Consider the following 18,780-nt stretch of genomic DNA (forward strand, 5'->3'; position numbering starts at 1 on the left):
GTCGCTGCACTTTGTGCAAGCTCTCGCCCCAATGAAATTACCATTACGAACTTCCGACATATAAGATATGCCACACTTGCCCGTGACAGCAAATGTGAGGTGCAAAGTATTGAAAGTGGGTCTAAAATTTGCTATCTTTAACACATCACGCGAATGTCATGTGAGAGCCTTTCCACCCGGTAAGAGTGCTGTCATAGAAAAAGTAAGGGACTTCCCCTTCACAGTTCAAACCAAGCCGCACTCCACATGGGCACTACGTGATGAAATCCTCCCGGTGTCACGATTGGCGCTCTGCGATGCTTTCAATAAGACGAGTAGTTTAGGGTGCCTCGATGGCAGCGCTCCGCCGTACGGCCGCGCTGGCATCGAGGCACCCTAGAGTAATTCGTCACGCAGCGCCCTCATGATATGTGGCATGGTTCGCTACATGAGCGGAGGAATCTCTTACTTTGAATCATGATCGTGCGATGTATAAAGCATGCACAGGCATTGCCTAATTCCTATAGATTTTGCTTTCGGTGGGCAAACAATCGAGAACACTTTCTATTTTTTCGTTTTTTTTTCCCAGAGGACCAAAGGCATAGAGAATGTTACAGTCGGTGAGGACCAGACCACAGGTGAGATATCGAAAGGCACGGAGTTCGCAGAGAAAATCAATGAAGCTTTTAATGGGCTTTACACGGTGGACCCCGCTGAATCATCTGAAACACTCTAACATTGTGTTTCGTCACACAGTGGAGAACATGCATTGTGGGCTCACTGGGCTCACAAATGCCTTACTGACCAGTGGTTTGATACGTCGAACTCTAAGCAAACTTTCTACATTGGTAATTCGTGGGAAAAACAAAACTGCTACAATTCTTCACAGTATAACACAAAGTAACATTGTAACACCGTATAAAACTCTGCACTACATTGCTGAAGGCTACATTCAACTAGAATTAGCCTAACAACAATGCGAAAGCAAAGTTTGTTGAGTAGTAATCCCTAATAAACTAATTCCGTTCAGGTCAGCTGCTTACATGGTGGATGTTAGCTCTCATTTTAAAGATGAAGTGCTCATTCAGCTGGCTTATCAAGCAATGTGTGGCCAAGTCCTTCTTTCTAAATTGGGCAAGAATAATAACTCACTACGAAAAAGCGCAAAGGTGCTTATGATCAGGAGGAGGCTCCTAACTTCACATGCATAATACGAATAAATGGTCGGCATGCTCAAGTCGAGTAAGCTGCACTTCTACACCTTCAAAGAAAAAGCCTCGGCATAGCAGCCGTGAAGTGCCACTCAGCATCTGGAGGTGTGTGCATTACTCACATTAATTGTAAGCAATCACCAACACATTGATCAAAATTAACGTGCTGAAAAATTCTTTTCTTTGCATCTGGTTCATATCACTCGGTCTTGCGCTCACCTTCTAATTTAAACATTTCAAGGTGCATACAAACACAGGAGTGCAATTAACCTCTCCTCCTAATATTGCACTTGGTAAACATGTGGCAGTGGCTAAAGAAAGAACTCTTTTATGCAGCATACACTATAAGTGAAAACAAAGCGTGATTGTATTCCTGAAGTTGGAAATGTGAACTCTGCGGCATAACATCTTGGTGTGCTGTGCCATGCTGGAATGTAATCTAGTCTCAGGCTTTTCATCTTGACCAATAATGTTCTAATTCTGCTTTACTACAACCAGTACCATCTTCTCATACAGTTGTGTGACTTTTCTGCACGTGAAGAAGACAAAAAGCAGTTTTTTTCCTGTTATCCTTCTCAATGTTTTCATCGCAAAGGAAACGCCTGACATCATTTAAATGACTTTTTGAAGCAGTCAACACAGCGCTTCGCGTGAGGCAGTGGCCAGATTTGCCACTTCTGCGCATGCGCGAAACCGAGCGACATCACGCACGGCGCAGATGGCCGCCGTCGCCGCCGTTGACTGCGCCGGCTGACCTTTTGTCGCCGCCGCACGCTACTGCGCATGTGCGCCGCCGCTTTTCCTCCTCGCCACCGTTTGACCTTTCGCCGCAGCCGTGCGCAGTGCGCATTTGAAAGGAGGCCCGCAGGGCTGCCGTTGGTGGCTACTTTGTGCCAAAATGGCAGCTTTTCGACGCCGTCTGGCGATGAAAATTTCACGTTGGCTCCTTGGCTACTTTTTGGCTACTTTGAACTTCTATTTTGGCGAATTTACTAGCCATGTTTGCAATTGCATATACAATAGCAAGGAAGAACAAAGAAGAAAAATTATTTCCAAGCTTTGCTGTCCTCATGGCTGTCCTGGTCGCCTTGATGCGCGCGCGCGCGTCCTCTACGCATATATTCTCTCCGCCGGCGGTGCGCACATAGAGCAATTATACCAACTCGCAGACGCGGGTGCGCAGAAGCGCGGACTCTGGGTGATGGGCGCACGCCGAAGCAAAGCCCGCGAGGACGTTGCGCGCCATCTGGAGAAAATAACGCTAGTTCAAGCGCACGGCGAAGCAAAGGCCGCGAGGACGCTGCGCTCCATCTGGACAAAATAACGCTAATCTAGAGTACTTTCTCCGTTAGGGTAATGCATCCGAAACCATGCGTTTAGGTTCAGCCGTGTGAACGGCATGACACCAGGAGAGGAACGAGCAGCACGGTACGGGTGAAATAACACTTGTCTACCCCAAGGCGACGATGCTTCATTTTGTGCCTTCGGCTCGCCGATACCAGCGTCTACCATGCGAAAAGACGCAAGAGCAAAGCGCACGTTTCGAGAAGAATAGAGAAAGGACAAGAAACTAAGCGGTAAGCAAAACGGAAACTATTCTTTAGGCGTTTAGTCGCATGCTGCTTAGCATCTAATATGCTTATTACCATGCGTTACTGGATAGATTTAGTCACCTGACAGCGGAACGACTGCTCACTGCAAGTACTACAATTGCAGCATTCGACCCCACTACAGTGATCTGTTGAAACAGGCAGAAACCAAAAAGCACCGCGAGTGCGCAGTAATCCCAAGTTCGCAACAAAAACTGCCGCAGTTTCTGGCGTCTTCGAGTCGAACGTACTATGAAAAGGCTCGCTGAGAGTTAAGGATCGCCTTGTACACTGCACTGCACACTTCCACAAATGCTGTCGACGAACTTGGCGAGATTCCGCATTCCGAATTCAATGATTTTGATCTGCACAAAGCAACTTTGCCTGGTTGTGCGGTTTCTGAGTTTAGAAGAAAGCAGCATTGCAACCACCCTTCTTGATCTCGTCGAGCTGTCTGATGGAAAGGCAGAAACGCTTCACGACACGGTATTGAAGACGTTGAACAAGCACGGCCTATCGATCAAGAACTGTCTCGGACTCTGCACCGATGGTGCAAATGCCATGTGCGGCAAACACAATTCTCTTTTCAGTCGTCTTAGTGAGGACAACAAAGACTTGATTCTGATAAAATGCTCTTGCCACAGCCCGGACCTTGCGGCATCCAAGTCGATGGAGGCGATTCCCGCTGAGGTTGCGAGAAACCTACAACTACTTTGCACACAGCAGCTGCCGGCAAGATGCTTATAACAGACTATGTGCCAGCATGACAGGGGAAGATGATAGTGCAAATCCACCGCCCAAGATTTTTTCGCTTTCGCAGACGAGATAGCTTGCTATTGCAGACTGTAGAGAAAGAATTTTTGTGCAGTACCAGTCTCTCGAAGAGTTTTTTGAGAAAGCAGAAGATCGCAGCTACAACGTGCGAATTTTGCGAGAGATGTATCGAGAAAGAAAAAATTATGCTTACGTCGTGTTTCTTGCCTCAGTTCTCCGTAACGTCAGGCGAGTGAACAAAATGTTCCAAACAAATGCAACTGACCCACTGGTTGTCTTGTTAGACGGATTTTGAATCCATCAGTTTTGAGGCACAACACAACGGCAAGTCTGCTGTCGCTAGACCTGGTTGAAATGAAGTCGATTTTCCTGCAACCAGATGTAGCCAACCTAGGTGACGTCTTCAGAGAGAAGATTTCACTAGTCCTTATTGAAGACCAAAGGGCCACGAGGGAGCGCTGTTTCCAATTCTTGAGGCAAATGGCGATGGGACTGCAGCAGCGACTTCAAAATGCCTCCTCTGCACTTCGAAGACTGGCGACATAAATCCCGATGGCATAGAAAGTGATAAGAGCCTTGAATGCATAATGAAGCTACCGCTGAATTTTTTTCGTTTCTCCTCCATCGAACTGGAGTCTGAAGTACGCCAGCTGCAGATAGTTAGCGGTGCACTTGATCGCACATCATGTTTGACTTTCTCGCACGCAGCGGCATCGTACAAGGACGCTTGCGGCGAATGGCCTTTTCAACACCTGGCGCAAGGAGCACTGAAAATTTTGACCCTTCCAATTTCTAATGCTGATGCAGAGCGCGTGTTCTCTTGCGTGAACTTGACGAAAACAGAGATCCGTAACAAAATAAAGCTGGACTTGCTTATGGCGACTCTGCGAATCAAATTTGGGCTACAACTCCAAGAAAAAAACAGCATCATCGTTTAACGTTCCTGCTGAGTTGTTGAATATATTGTGCCAAAATTACTCCGGCAAGAACACTATCTACTCTAGATAAACTACGCGGACTGAACTTCTATTTATTTGCAACGTACCTTATGCTTGAAGGCCAAGCAAAAGACCCAAAATTCCGTGCTCTTTATTTACTCTGTGTTTTTGTGTTGATTCAAAATAATATTATTCATTGTTCATTAATAAAAGTTGCTTATAATAATGGTTCTTTTCTACTTGGCTACAAATTTGGCTCCAAGATCAGGTGGCGTGGCCACTTTTGGCTACTTTTAGCTTCAGTTCTGGCTCTTTTCGAAAAGTTCCCAACGGCAACCTTGAAGGAGGGATAGATAAGGAGCGCTTGCCCTTAGAACAGGCGCACACACTCGCCATGGAAGGAAAAGAAGATGCAACAGTCGGACGGCGCAGAAACACCGGTCCTGAAGTAGTAGCTTGGGGGTTGGCTGAAAAGCAGCGAGAGCTTTTCGCTTCGAGATATCCAGGTTTAACCTTAGCTAAGCCAAAGCCATTTTTTTACAATATGTCCAGCTGCTATGTTGTGACATAAGGCTCAAAAGGGCACACAGAATTTGTGCATGCGGCTCCAGCTGCTATATTTAGAAAGCTTCTCCATAAAATGGAACTGTAAACAGCTATAAGTTATTGGCCTTGTTACGTGCACACCAGCGCCAAGTCATAACATTTTCATTCACTCAGGACGTCGTGCAACCTCGGGAAAAGTGCAGAGATGGCTGCTATCAATAAAGTCACCACAATCATTCACTTGACTGCCACATACGCTCATGGACAAGTGCCCCTAGAAAGCCAGCGAATAGCGGCATTTGTTGGTCCTTTATATCCTTCGTTACAATTTGCGCATGCTACTTCGCATGCGCATGCAGTACTGGTTGAAGCCATATTCACCCCCCGCTGGAAGATCTGACATTGCAGCATAATAATTCATGCAGATTATTCCCGGCTGCAAAATATTTTGTTTTAATTTGGACGTTGGCAGTACCGCGAGAAAATATGGCAGCTGTGAAAGAGAGGTGGGCTTCGCACTTTTGTCTGCAGGTGCCTGGCATGAGCAATTTATGACAATTGTAGTACTTGTGCTGCCTCTGATTCTCTTATCCTTTTCTCTATACCTAGGATGTGTAGTGCTTGAAAATTTCATGAAAGTGGTGTCAGTGTAGAACGCACCAATGTAGTCTAATACATCTCATAGACAGAGTGGCTCATATCCTTTCCCACCACTTCCTTCAAACTCACGACGAATTGACTGGAAAAGAGTGTGTTCAATGCACGAGAGTCGACGGCAAGGTTACCTAGCCTTTGGGATATGTGAGGGAATACCTTCTTCAATGTCACTACAGTTTTCATTTGTTAAAGACTGGAGATATCTGTACAACATTTTTTGATGTTTTCTAGTTCATAAGATCTCCCAATGCATTTTTGTTGGGTATACATCGATGTATACACAGGTATACATCGTTTGTCACTAAGTGTCTCTAAATGTTCAGTTGTTGCTTATTATTGCCCCAATAGAATGGCGGATAAAGGATAATGGAACTAGTCTCTTTGCAGAAAAAAGAGTGCATTTTTGTTAGCCGTCGTGAGCTGCCGCCTCTGGTCATGCTTGTGCAGTGCTTAGTAGTTTTCTTTCTCTAGAAGTTGAGGTGACAGCACTCCGCAGCCGTCCAGTTGTAATTTTAGCAGTTTTCATGGTTTTCTACCTCGCTTCAGAAAGTCAGCATCTAAACACCTGTAATCCAAAAGCAACCGAGGAAACACAAAACTTTGTTTTCTTCGCCTGAGAAAAGAAAACAGCATACGCCTACCTATAACAAATCAAAACGAATCCAAAAAGACATTTAGTAGCTAACGTTCTCATGAGCATCGCACAACAAATTGCTCAATATTTCTTTTGCGAAGATATCTCGTCTTTGCCTTTATTGCCTAATACGGTGCTTGTGTTTCAAGCCTGACTCAGCTCTATGAGCTCGTCGTTGCATCTTCTCACGGTGTTCATCAGCATCCCTTCCCTGGTCACCAACTTATTATGAAAGGTACTCTTGTGGTCTCCATAGTTACTTTCTTTACCTGATATTACTAATCAATTGCGCTTAATTTATGCGTAACCCTTTTGGTATTACTGAAAATACATTTTTACACTAAGACATTGTCACTATATTGACGCAGGTCGCGTACTGCTGGACTACGTGTCACGCATGCCAGGACTGTATGAAGCGCGTCTGATGACGTTAAATTACCCATCCATGATGCTGGAGCACGCACGCACTCTGAACGCCACTAGTGTGGGTAGCACGTATGCGTTTGGGTCATGCGACGCGTTTTCTATCATTTCAACAAAAGAAAAAACGACCTTACATTGATTGCATTTAGGTTAGTACCCGTTCCATTGTGCTGCATAGAACAATGTATGCAAGGCCAAAAAAGATATTTGCACAACAGGGAATAAATTCCTTTTTATAAAGCACATTTTTCAGGTTATTGAGAATGGTTCCCATGCGAACAAGAAAAGAATTTTCTTGCGCGCAGCGGCTGTTTGCTTGGGAAACCAATACAATTGACCTCTGCAGATCATGAAATGCTTTCTGTCTCTTTCAGGTGCTATTGCTATATTGGAACTGAAAGATATCCACGCACAATGCATACTGATTAAATCCGCAAAAGAATAGAGGCTGCACCATGCACGCTGCCAAAAGTTATTGACAGTGATTAACAGCACGCGCAGGAAATCGAAAGTAAACTGTAAGTTTTATAGTCCAATGTCCCGAAGCAACACATGGGTCAGGAGAGAAGGTGTAGTAAAGGACTCGAGAATTTTTTGATAGCCGGTGTTCTTTCACGCGCACTGACAGCGCATAGCGCACCGCTCTTTTTGCCCACCGCCGTCACCGACATGCGGCTGCCGCTATCCCACGACAATGAGATCAGTAGCTGAATGCCACTACGGAGCCACTGCGGACACTATGACAACGGAGATCACTAACAGAAAATAAGACTTTATCAGCTATAAGTTAATAAAAAGCCTCATGGAGATATTTTAATCACTCGGCAATTGTTATACCAAGCATATAAAGTGCTTATGTGGGAATGCTGCAATGGAGCTCGTGCGTTAATTTCTCACCTCTGATGTCCTGAAATATATGCGTAAACTGTCCATTTTCCTGAAGCTCAGACTGAACTTTACACTTTGTGCTGAATAGCAGAGCATCACTGCCGGGGAGGCTGTACAACGTGTGACGCCCTAATGTAGAGATAAGGAAGGGACACCCCTAGTTTCATTCTAATCTCTATCTGTACCAGTTTTAATTACAAGGAATTCGCATCGGTATCTTTTCCACTTCATCCCAGGACAGACAGCGAAGTATGAGAAATCTTGGAAGGATGCTGTGCACACATATTGGTGTTGAAATGTGAAAGTCGTTTAAAATGCCTTATTTGACATGTCGTGACAGAGGTCCACATTTCATTGACAAAAACTCAGGGAACCCTAGAAGTGTGCCTGTATTTGAGGGTGCAATGTTAGCAATCAACTGTTTACAATTTTAAAAAGCAGTTTGCTGTCATGATATTGTTTCCTAAATTTAATAATAACTTATGTGCATATTTTAAGGCGAGTAGACAGTATTTTTTGATGTTTCCTGCTTCATCTAACGGTCAGTGCATTGCAACATATTTTTTTTATGATTTGTAGTGCAATAGCGAAACGGCACTAGGCCACAGTAGGCAGTCGACAGTAGGAATCCCACACTAGGCAAGTGACAGTAGGTAGTCAAGAAAATTACTATCAGTGAGCTAATGCGGCAAGCAGTATAACATCTTTTAAAGCGCTGAACTTATATCACCAAGTGCACTGTGCAGTCATTGATGGTCAGAATTCCTTGAGCTCTGAGCAGGGGATGCAACAACTTTCGCGACCAATATTTTGTATTCTATTCCATCAAAGAAAGTCTATCGGAAGGGGTGGAACTCTTCCTATAAGGCTTGCTACTCAGAGAACTACTCTAGAAATAATCATCACCTTCAAGCCATTTTAAACATAGCTGGCGTTTAAGAAGGTAATGCACGATTTGCCAATGACTTGACAAAAGCCTCAAATGTTGTACACATCGGTACAGCAGTCAAGCACTGGAGTTCTGTTTCCAATTCAAGTTTTGGTTTAGTCTTTAACGTCCCCAAGAGACTCAGGCTGTGAGGGACGCCGTAGTGAAGGGCCCCAGATACTTTCGACCTCCTCAGGCTCATTAACATGCACTGGCATCGCACACTACACGGGCCTATAGAATTTCGCCTCCATCGAAGTGCGACCGCTGAAGCCGGAATATAACCCACGTCGTTCGGCCACCTCAGCCGCGGCAGCCCATTTTCATTTCATGGCTACTTTTCCCAACAAATGCATTCAACCAATTTTCTCTGAGTTTTTGTGTTATACAGCGAATATTTTGCTGCAGAAATGTGATGTATATACCAAAACCCTTGTTCCTAATTTTCAAATATCTAAAATAATGTCTTAATTAATTTATCTAATTAGGAAAAAGTTCACCATAACCTCAGCGGCGTCAGAGGCAAGCTGGTTGGTAAATATATGTATTATATATGTCGTGCGGGCGCGTTTCTCTGAAGCTTAAACAGCGGCTCGGCTAAAACACAGCGTTCAACGCCCTTCATATATAGGCTCGCGCAGCGTCTGTTTGTTCTTGGCCCAAGGGAGGTGCGCGCAGACACCCAGTATTAACTACACAACGTCCTTCACGCTTTCACGCCGGGCATGCGTCTGTATTAGTCAGGCGTGGAGACCGTATTCCAGGAAGTTCGAGTTGTTTCTTCCGAACCACCGCCGCCGGCGCTCGAGAGAAGTGGAGAGGGTATCAATATGCGGACTCAGGGCTACGCCATCTTCATCGACAATGAGTACCACTGTGGCGAATGACAATGTCCAAGGAGCCGATAAAATTCAACCAGCATTAAAAAGAGGAGTTGCTGTATTTTATTCCCAAAGAATTACTTGAGGTATCAGCGGCCATGAACGCTGATGACAAACTTTAATGCTTTACAGGAAATTTTCCGACCAACAACAGCATTCTGGTAAATTTAGAAGACTACGCAACAGAACCAGGCTATTAATATCTGTGCCTCCGCACGGATGTTTAGAAAGAAAGAAGTACAGAGGGCAAAACACATGCCTAGAACAACCAAATGTGTGTTCCACAGCTCCCAAAGCTGCTGCGATCAAGAAGGCAAAAAATTACGATAAAATTCTATGAGTTGAACTGCACATGTTTACATCCACATTATTTTGAACCAAATTGTATCGCTAGTTATCGCGTGTTAAGGCCGAAACACGCTCAGAAGATGTTCTAGACATGTGTTTTGCCCTTTGTACATTCAAAACAGTGAGTCTGCGTTTCGCTTACGTTTCGCGTTCTGGGCCTTCGGTGGAAAATTAGAATGATAAACTTTTCCTTCGGCTGGACCATTAACTCTATCCTCTATAAAATGGGCTGCGTTGGAAACAACACCTGAGCCAGTCCTTTGTGAACCGGCAGGAAGCGCACTCACACGACTCTAATGCTTATGAATCGTCAAAAGTGAAGCAGGCGTTATAGGTCAATAGCTGCCGTCCGCCCAATGATATTCATTAATTTTCTGCACTCAGACTCTTCGACCCGTAGCTTCGGAAGATCACGGCCGCCGTTGCTTGCATAAGGCTTCTTCTATTACAGTGCACAAGATCAGGGCTAAACGATGCGCAAGTGATAACCTTTAAAACAATAGTCATTTTCTATCGCCTAAGTATTTGCTTTTTAGTAGCATTCTAAGATTCCAGGATCACTGCACTTTTGCTGGGATGATGTGCTGTTTGGACCTTCAGCTTCCTCCGATGCTTCAACTCTAATGTCAGAACAAAAACCCAGATACCGGCGCCGACAAGGTTGAGAGATCCACAAATCACGAGAAGCCAATCGTAGGCTCCAACTCTGTCTCTGAAGTAACCTGCAAAAAGAGAATCCTGCGCTGTAACGCAATAGAGTGAAAGTCTTCTAGCTGTATTTTAGAAAAGCGGAGAGTGGACTCAGTGGCAAACAATATGAAGGCGATTAATTTATGTCTGACTCCACACGATCCAATATCCACTGCAGAATAGTATAGACATGAGGTTAAGAAATTCGTTATCTGTAGCTCAGCCGTGTCTCCTTAAGCCTAAGCATCTCATTTCACTGAAATGCGAGCAGCTTAGAAATGCCATTCTAAAGAGGTATCGGGCGCCTTTGGTCCATCAATGAACGGCCACACATACATAGTATCAAAAGTTCGCGATGGGTGCGCGCTGCTTCTTACTCTTTGTTAGATTTTAGTTGGCCTTAATGAACCATTCGTTACAGACACAGACTATTCGAAAAGACTGCTCGCAAATCTGCTTTTTGCTCCACACAAATTATATCTCCTCAGTACATGAGGGTTGAAGCTGTAACAACCTGAAAACAAAATTTGATTTGAACTTCACTCACACAGAAATATTTCCAAAACAACAAGGTGCCTAATCACGCCTCAAGAAATCGTTCATTCCCCCCTTTTGGGAGCAGGACACGCAGTAACATATTATTTCAACATAGCTTGTGGAATGCATTGCTTTGTATTTGGAGTTACCATCGCGAAGCGAAACATGGACCATGGGACACCGTAGTGAAGGGCTACAAGACGACCTGATATTCTTGCACATTCGGTAAAAAACACATTATACACTGGAGTTTTCCCATTTCACCCGCATCGAAATGTGGTGGCCTGGGATAGTATGCGTTCGGAGATTATAAGCTCACTACCAGGCCTGAAAATCCAGGGAGCCACCACAGCTGAAGGCTGTGAGGAGTCCTGAGTAGAAGCAGCATATAAATTAACGCATAAATATGCTCCTTCACATTAACAAATGTTTAGTAGACTGCGGTGCTGGAGCTTTCCATTCTCTCCTTATTTTATATCTTGGGTTAATGTTGCCACGTACCAAAAACGCTCACCATTCTACGACTAATTACGATCCATGCTTTTATACTGCCATGAATTGGTGTCTGCAATTCGTTACACAGATAACGTTTTATGAACGCGCAGAAGAGGAGCGGGGTCCAGTGACTCCCAAAGGTTACAAAGGTGGAAAGTAGCGCGAGACAGTAACGATATAACATGATATGTGGAGCTAACAGGAGGAGGGACAAAGACAGTTCCTGTGGAATCTACCACTGTCTTTGCCCTTCGTCCTGTTCGCGATACATATAATGGATCACCGTTCTCAAAGTGTCCTGCGAATTTCATTCACATTTCTATCTGTGTGTCGCTGAATGTTCTCTTAGAACACCTCAGCGGATGAGAATTAGAATACAGTGCAAGGTTTGGCTTTAACGTCACTGGCTTTTCTTTGCTGCACTTGGCGCTACGAAGATTAATAGAGAACGCTTGACCATTTGAAGCGCAAATTGCATCATTTTCTGAGAATATTGATATATTCTTGATAACAGCAGCTCACTTGGCGAGTCATACATTGCAACATGACCTGCTCAACAGGCTTGCATGAAGAATTGTCGAAGATCCTGTGTTTACGTGTTAAATATGTTATGGTGGTGTGAAGGCTGAATCGTTCTGCTGAGGTAAAAGTTCATATGTGAGCCTCATAGCTTTGCTGACTGCACTTTCACACCGGCTTCTTACTGTTCAGTCTTGCGCCGTCTTAAAATGTCCTGCATGTGTCTGAAGAACACAATATTGCAGTCACTGCGGAAACATCCTGTGGATCGTTGCTACTTGACCCAGGAGCAAATTAAGAGCAAAAATTTTACCCTATTTTGTGGTAAAGGGTGAAGTGTAATTTAGAAATTTTACTATATTTATTACATACTCATCGTATAGAAACCACCATCGCTATGAATGCAGTGTTTGCTCCAGAGTAGAGTTCCTCACAGATGTTTCCGCATCATGTGCATCCAGAAAATGAAATATTCGACCACTGCTGGTCAAATACCGCGCGCATTAATTCAACGCACAAAGAAAGCGGGAGTATGGGATTCTTAAGAGCACAAAATAAATAAACAACGTTAAAGGGTGTTTCAGTCCGCTAGGCTGTCCTTCGACAAGAGATTTTTTTTCGTTTGGCGTCAAAGCAAGAAAAGTTCTCTTGTTAAAGCATTGGATAGCGCACTGATGCTTCCCTCGACCCTTCTTGAAGCTACTTCCTATGTGGTAGCGTCTTGCAAATTATATAGATGAAACAAATCACGTACATACCTATGAGAGAAGGCTTCGCAAATGACAACATTCCTGCAGTAGCGATGACGATCCCAAAAGACATGGACAATCTTTCGTGTCCAAAATAGGTCGCCAGAAGCATGGTAAAAAGGACCACGCCAGCGCCGACAAGAAATGCTATGGCCAACTCTGCGGCAAAGATTAGACCGTGAGTGGGGATTACTGGCAGCAGAATAAGGAGAATGCCTTCTGCGCTCAATAAAAGCACTATGGCGGCTTTGTTCCCAAGTAAGCCACGATCAACAGCGACTGGGATAACGAATCTCCCTGCGATTTCGGCAATGGCTCCCACTGATGACACCGTCACTGCGCTGGACACAGGTACTCCTCGGTCGATGGCGAAGTCGACAAAAAGCGATACGTAACACTCAAAGACCAGGGTATATGAGTTGAAGCTGTACATGAGGAGATAAAAAATAGGGTTTTTGAAGACTGCGAGTCCATACTGCAGCGTTCGGTCTCTTCCTTCATTGCTCGACGCCGTTGAGTTTCGGGTTATCCCTTGGTTGTGGTTCCTGCTATATCTCCACCTCGGAGTACGTGGAAAGAGGCTGAATGCTAAACCGTTCATGAGAACGGCTCCGAAGATGAGAAGAGAGCCGCGCAGGCCGTAAATTCCGGTGAGGTACTCGAGTAGCTTGGGAAACACGAACAGGCCCATGGTTACGCCCGTGTAGTTGAGGCCCATGGCCAGACCCTTGTGTTTGTCGAAGTGTTCGTTGATGATTGTGGGTGCAACTATGAACACCATTCCGGCGCCGATGGCTGCGATAGAGAATTTGTAGCAATATAAGCATAGGGAGGTAAAGTTCCTAATTTAGATAACAGCAGATAAAACAGTTTTAATTGCAGCGCGGTCTGTTTTAATAATGTGGCCCACTATAAAAATAGCAAACCCCTGACTGAAGACGAGAAGGCATTGCAGGAATTTGTTGTCCCTACATCCAACGACGCAAGGTGTAAGCTAAAATATTACGAAACCAAAAAATTGTGTATTCTTGCTTTCATGGAGACATTTTATATAATCCTCTTTAAACTAAAACTGGCCATATCAGTTCTTTTACTAAGGAAATACTAATTTTTGCACAACCTTTTTTACTGCAACGGGCCCTCCGCTGTGTCTTTGTGGCTTTCGCATTCGGCTGCTTGTTTCAAGATCGCAGGCTCTTTTGAGCAGCGGTGGCCGTATTTTCATGCAGAAGTATAAAAATCGTATGCAGGGCGATGACAGCGCTTGTGAGAGAACCACAGCTGGTGTAGATGAACCCGTACACCTACAATACGGCGGCCCTAATTGCCTTTGTGTTGCTTCCGTGTGTTAAGATCCATAATTTAGGATTTTGTAATTTTTCGCAAAGGTGTGCTGCATTTAGAATCTTACCATGCACAATGCCCAGTGTAAAGGTCATAACATCAATGCTTGCGGCAAAGTAGCTGGTGATGGCGCCAATGCTTGAAGTAGCTGCTCCCGCTAAGATCACCGGCCGCGGAGTGAATTTATGAGCCACGGGACCGGTTATCAACCCTGGAACCAAAAGCGTTAAAACTTCTTTATGTACTTTGTGAGGTCCCCATCTCCAGAATTTCTAAAATCCAAAGGACACATTTAATAAATGTCGAAAGAGAAATGCAACAACGCATTTAGGCAAGTTATGTCTGGCCTATTAGCCGAAAAGGTTTTTTTGTAAACCTAGCGAGCGAGATTTATTAGATTTGAATACGGAGGACTTGGCCGTTCGCTTGGGTGGCAGCTTTATAGCTATACTTCAGATTAAAGTCCGATTAAATTTGCTGGCGTAAAAGGTAGAAAAATCATTGAAAGAAGAGTTTTGTTTCAACAATCACGTAGTGACTACCTTCCTTCATTTTGCGGGCATCGGCAGGCGCATTACGCACTTCTTTTCATCGCTGAGAAGACACTACTCTGATTCACTTTATTTAACGTACGATTAGCGATTACAGTCGTATTAGTCGCACCTTATTTGAGGGGTGCCTGCTTTTCACGTTCTAAAGCTTCGTGAACATATGATTTCTACACTGTAGATTGATTTGCCTTATGCTGATTCGATCCTCTGCCCCACTTTCATTTCGCACTCCATGATTATATTGATAGCCCTGAAATTCATGAAAAGCTGTCTGCCTCGTTCCTTGTCTAGGGCAGAACATGTGTTTTCTATAAAAGTCTAAAAGTAGTGCATTTCTTCTCTCACTGCCATTTCGGTTAACTTCTTCCTCACTAACTTTTCCCGCTCTCATTTCCTCCTAGCCTCAGTTTCTACACCTCACCTTGCCTGGGAGGTCCAGATTCTCTACGGTGCTGGGCTAGGGGCATGCTGTGCAATGTATTTTAATTTCAAAGCCCCAATCCGGGAGTTTTGATTTTCCCTTGCTTTGTTCGCATTTGTGCAGGGAGTTATTCATGATTGTTAGTTGTTTCCTTACCATAATGTCTGCAAATAAACCACTACCCTAAATAATTCCTGGCACGTGACCATACTTTCTGCTGCCTAACTCGTGCTTTGTTTCCCATTGTAGATACCTCTAGAAGTCCTCCAACGATGTTTATTCCATCGCGCATAACTGAAAATCTTTATGAAGCCTTCCTCTTATCCCGTCGTTGTGACTAAATATTTTCGCGAACTTGTACAAGGCAGAGCGTTTCTTCTGTATAAGAGTCCGGAAGTAGTGCATTTCCTTTTTCACCACCACCTCGGTAAACTTCTTCCCCGCGAACGTTTTACGTTTTCATTTCAAGTGTGTGCTAATTCTAGCTCCCGTTTCCATACGTCACCTTGCCTGGCAGGTCCAGATCCTCTACAATTCTGGGTTTGTGCATGATGTTCCATCTGTTTTAATTTCAATGCCCCTATTCGCGATCTTCGATTTTCCCTTCTTTCCTCGCATTTGTGCAAGCAGGGATTCATAATTGTTGGGTGGTTTCTTACCGCAATGACTAGAAATAAAACATGCACTGTATAATTGCTGGCCCAAAGCCTTAATTTCAACGGCCGAAATTTTGCTTAGTTTCCCATTATTTATGCCTCTAGGAAGCCTTCAGTGATGTTTATTCGATCGCGCTTAATTGGACATCTTTATGAAACCTTTCTCTTATCCCGTTATCGTGACTAAACATATGCGCGGACTTGTGCAGGCTTCAGGCTTTACGCAATAAATTTATTTTCAACATCAGCAAGGAAATAATAAGTGCTATCTTAGTGTGAAAGCACTACTTCACGCGGTGAAACGGGCTGATCGAGTCTGTGGGAAGCTTGGCCTGCAGGGTTACTTTAGCCAAACCATGATTAAACGGAGAAGTAATTTAACAAATTGATGCGCTCTTTTCTCGTGGTTCGTTGCTAATGTGTGTTGATTTCTCACTGTCCTCGCGTTATTGCATGATGCAATGAATACCATCTTGAAAAAAAAAGTCTCGCGGCAGAGTGGCAGTGCAAGTGTCTCGCACGCCGTCTGCCAGTGTTCGATTCCCACTCAAATTTGTTTCTGTTCTTGCAATTGACAGTTTGGAGTCGCCACGGTGGCTCAGTGGTTATGGCACTCTGCTGCTGGCCAGAATAATGCTGGGTCGATCCCGTCGGCGGCGGTCGAATTTCGATGGAGGTGAAATTCCAGAGACACATGTACTGTGCGTTGTCAGTGCACGTTAAAGCACCCCAGGCAGTCGAAATTTCCCGAGCCATTCACTACGGCGTACCTATTAGCCTGAGTTGCTTTGGGATGTGAATCCCCTATAAAAAAAAAAAAACCATACACCGACAGTTGGAGACGTCACATTCAGTACAGCCTCTGCCTCCAACTCCCCTCCACGTCATGCATGACCAAGACAGGCATTAGCTTTGGTATTAATACTACTCGGATTTGAAACCGCGGCGGCATCGACAGATCAGCTTCACTGGTCACTTCAACCGAGCACTATGCTATCGCCTCAGCCGATCATGCCTTGTGTTAAAATGCAACACATTCCCACTCTTTGTATTGCACACCGTTGTCTTCAACTAATGCTACTATAGAATTAATGTCCTCGAAAAACATGCCGAAAACTCAGCAAATCAAAACCATGACACAACCACTCTAAACAGATGCATTAACATGTCTACCCGGTTTAACTACTTTAAAACCGCGCCGCTTTTTTTTTCAAATGGACAGAACATCAGCTTTTTCCTTACCAGAAAGGTACATGACAGCGCCCATGACCATAACTGGCCACGAGCCATCGCTCTTGTTTGTCAAGAAGGTCTCCTGTATGGCGACGAAGAGGAACCCCGAAGAACGCCTCACCGCCATTGCAAAGCAGCTGGCCACTGCACATGCCCCTGCATGAGATAACATCTTAGAACACATGCAAAGGTTCTATCGCTGACCGCCCCTACCATGGTTTCACGTGCACACTAACCCCAGGAATGTATGAATCTACATCTACAGGAGCTACAAGCTGTACTTAATCATACAAATAACCGTAAAGTCGACGATCGTGTTTATGTTTTCAACATCACTGGCCGCTGCAAAAGTTGGAACGCCTGAAGACGGGCGGTTTCTTTGGTAATTCAGAAGAAATTAGCCTTGTAACTCTTACGGAAAACAAGTTTTGGTACTCTAAGACTAAGCGAGGCGCTTCGTTTGCGGTAACTTATAAGGAACTTGCTGAAACTCGCGAATAAAAAAGAAACATTTTTTTCTTCACAGTCATTTTCCTGCGATGCTAATAGGGGCCTCGGCTATAAAAGCGAGAAAGATAAATTTTCTCTAGGACATGTACAGCTAAACTAGAAGAAAATTACTTTTATTTTCATAGCCGGGGCCCGAGCAGCACCGCATGAAAGTGGCTGCGAAGAAGAAGAAATTTTTTTCTCTATTCGCGAGGTTCACCAAGTCCTTTATAAGTTAGCATAAACGAAGCAACTTACTGAGGATGACGTACGCCTTCCCTATCTACATTATACAACAAAGGCAACATCAAAATTGAAGGACTCTTCAGGCAATCCCACAAGTCGGCACTAGGAATACTCATCAACACCTCCAACGACAAGCTCATGCAACTCGGCCTACACAACAGGCTAGACGGATTTGACTGAGGCCCATATCAGAATGCAAGAGCTCAAGTTCGCTGTCACCAGTGCGGGTAGAGGGATCCTAGAAAGGCTCGGAATAAACGCGGAACCGCTCAGCGTGGTCACCCGGAAAATACCGCACAACGTTAAAATGGCAATTACGTAAAATCACTACCGAAAGCGTGCACCGCGTCCAGCACGAAGATGCAAGGCCAAAGCGCAAGCCCTAGGCAAGAAACTTGAGAGCCGACCGGACGTAGGCTGCTTAGACGTGGCCGCTTACCCAAAACACGAGGAAACATACGCGATAGACGCCGTGAGCGAGGAAGACGAGCTAGTAGCAAACGCGATTGTCCGAACAAAGTCTCCAGAAATAGCCGAAGGAGCAGGAATTACCTTGGCGTTGAAAAACAGACCGGTATTGTCAGCGATTCCAAATAATCATAATAATAATATTGGGCCCGCCGCGGAGGCTCAGCGGTTACGGTACTCGGCTCCTGATCCTAAAGACGCGGGTTCGATCCCGGCCGCGGTGGCCGAATTTCGATGAAGACGAAATTTTAGAAGCCCGTGTGCTGTGCGATGTCAGCGCACGTTAATGAACCCCAGGTGGTCGAAATTTCTGGAGAGCTTCACTACGGCGTCCCTCATAGCCCGAGTTGATTTGGTGCGTTAAACCCAAATTTCCGGAGCCCTTCACTACGGCCTCTCTCATAGCCTGAGTCGCTTTAGGACGTTAAACCACATGAAACAAACCAAACCAATAAACGAAACAATAATAATTGGTTATTGAGGAAAGGAAATTGCGCCGCATCTATCTCACATCTCGGTGCACACCCCAACCGCGCCGTAAGGGTAAGGAGGAAGGAAGGAGTGAAAGAGGAAGGAAAAAAAAAGG

The 18,780-nt window shown here is 44.7% G+C and overlaps 1 protein-coding gene and 1 pseudogene across 5 annotated transcripts in view; one reads left to right on the forward strand and one right to left on the reverse strand.

The window, feature by feature from the left end:
- The first annotated feature begins 2,504 nt into the window (after positions 1–2,504).
- On the forward strand, positions 2,505–9,454 carry LOC149361753 (uncharacterized; annotated as a pseudogene).
- A 39-nt stretch (positions 9,455–9,493) lies between these two features.
- Positions 9,494–18,780, reverse strand: part of LOC149361754 (monocarboxylate transporter 2-like) — a 29,235-nt gene continuing 19,948 nt past the window's right edge. For 3 of the 5 annotated variants that reach the window (XM_089572793.1, XM_089572791.1, XM_089572792.1), the window contains 4 exons: positions 17,001–17,147; positions 14,198–14,341; positions 12,796–13,581; positions 9,494–10,518 (listed from right to left, as the gene is read on the reverse strand). In XM_089572793.1, the coding sequence (XP_089428919.1) occupies positions 10,340–10,518; positions 12,796–13,581; positions 14,198–14,341; positions 17,001–17,118 (1,227 nt within the window). In that variant the 5' untranslated portion in view covers positions 17,119–17,147 and the 3' untranslated portion in view covers positions 9,494–10,339. The remainder of the gene's footprint in view (positions 10,519–12,795; positions 13,582–14,197; positions 14,342–17,000; positions 17,148–18,780) is intronic. The other 2 variants (XM_089572794.1, XM_089572795.1) reach the window with 2 other exon arrangements.

This window comes from Amblyomma mixtum, chromosome 2 (assembly GCF_055824585.1).
Source record: "Amblyomma mixtum isolate Tamu chromosome 2, ASM5582458v1, whole genome shotgun sequence".
Classification (NCBI taxonomy): Eukaryota; Metazoa; Arthropoda; class Arachnida; order Ixodida; family Ixodidae; genus Amblyomma; species Amblyomma mixtum.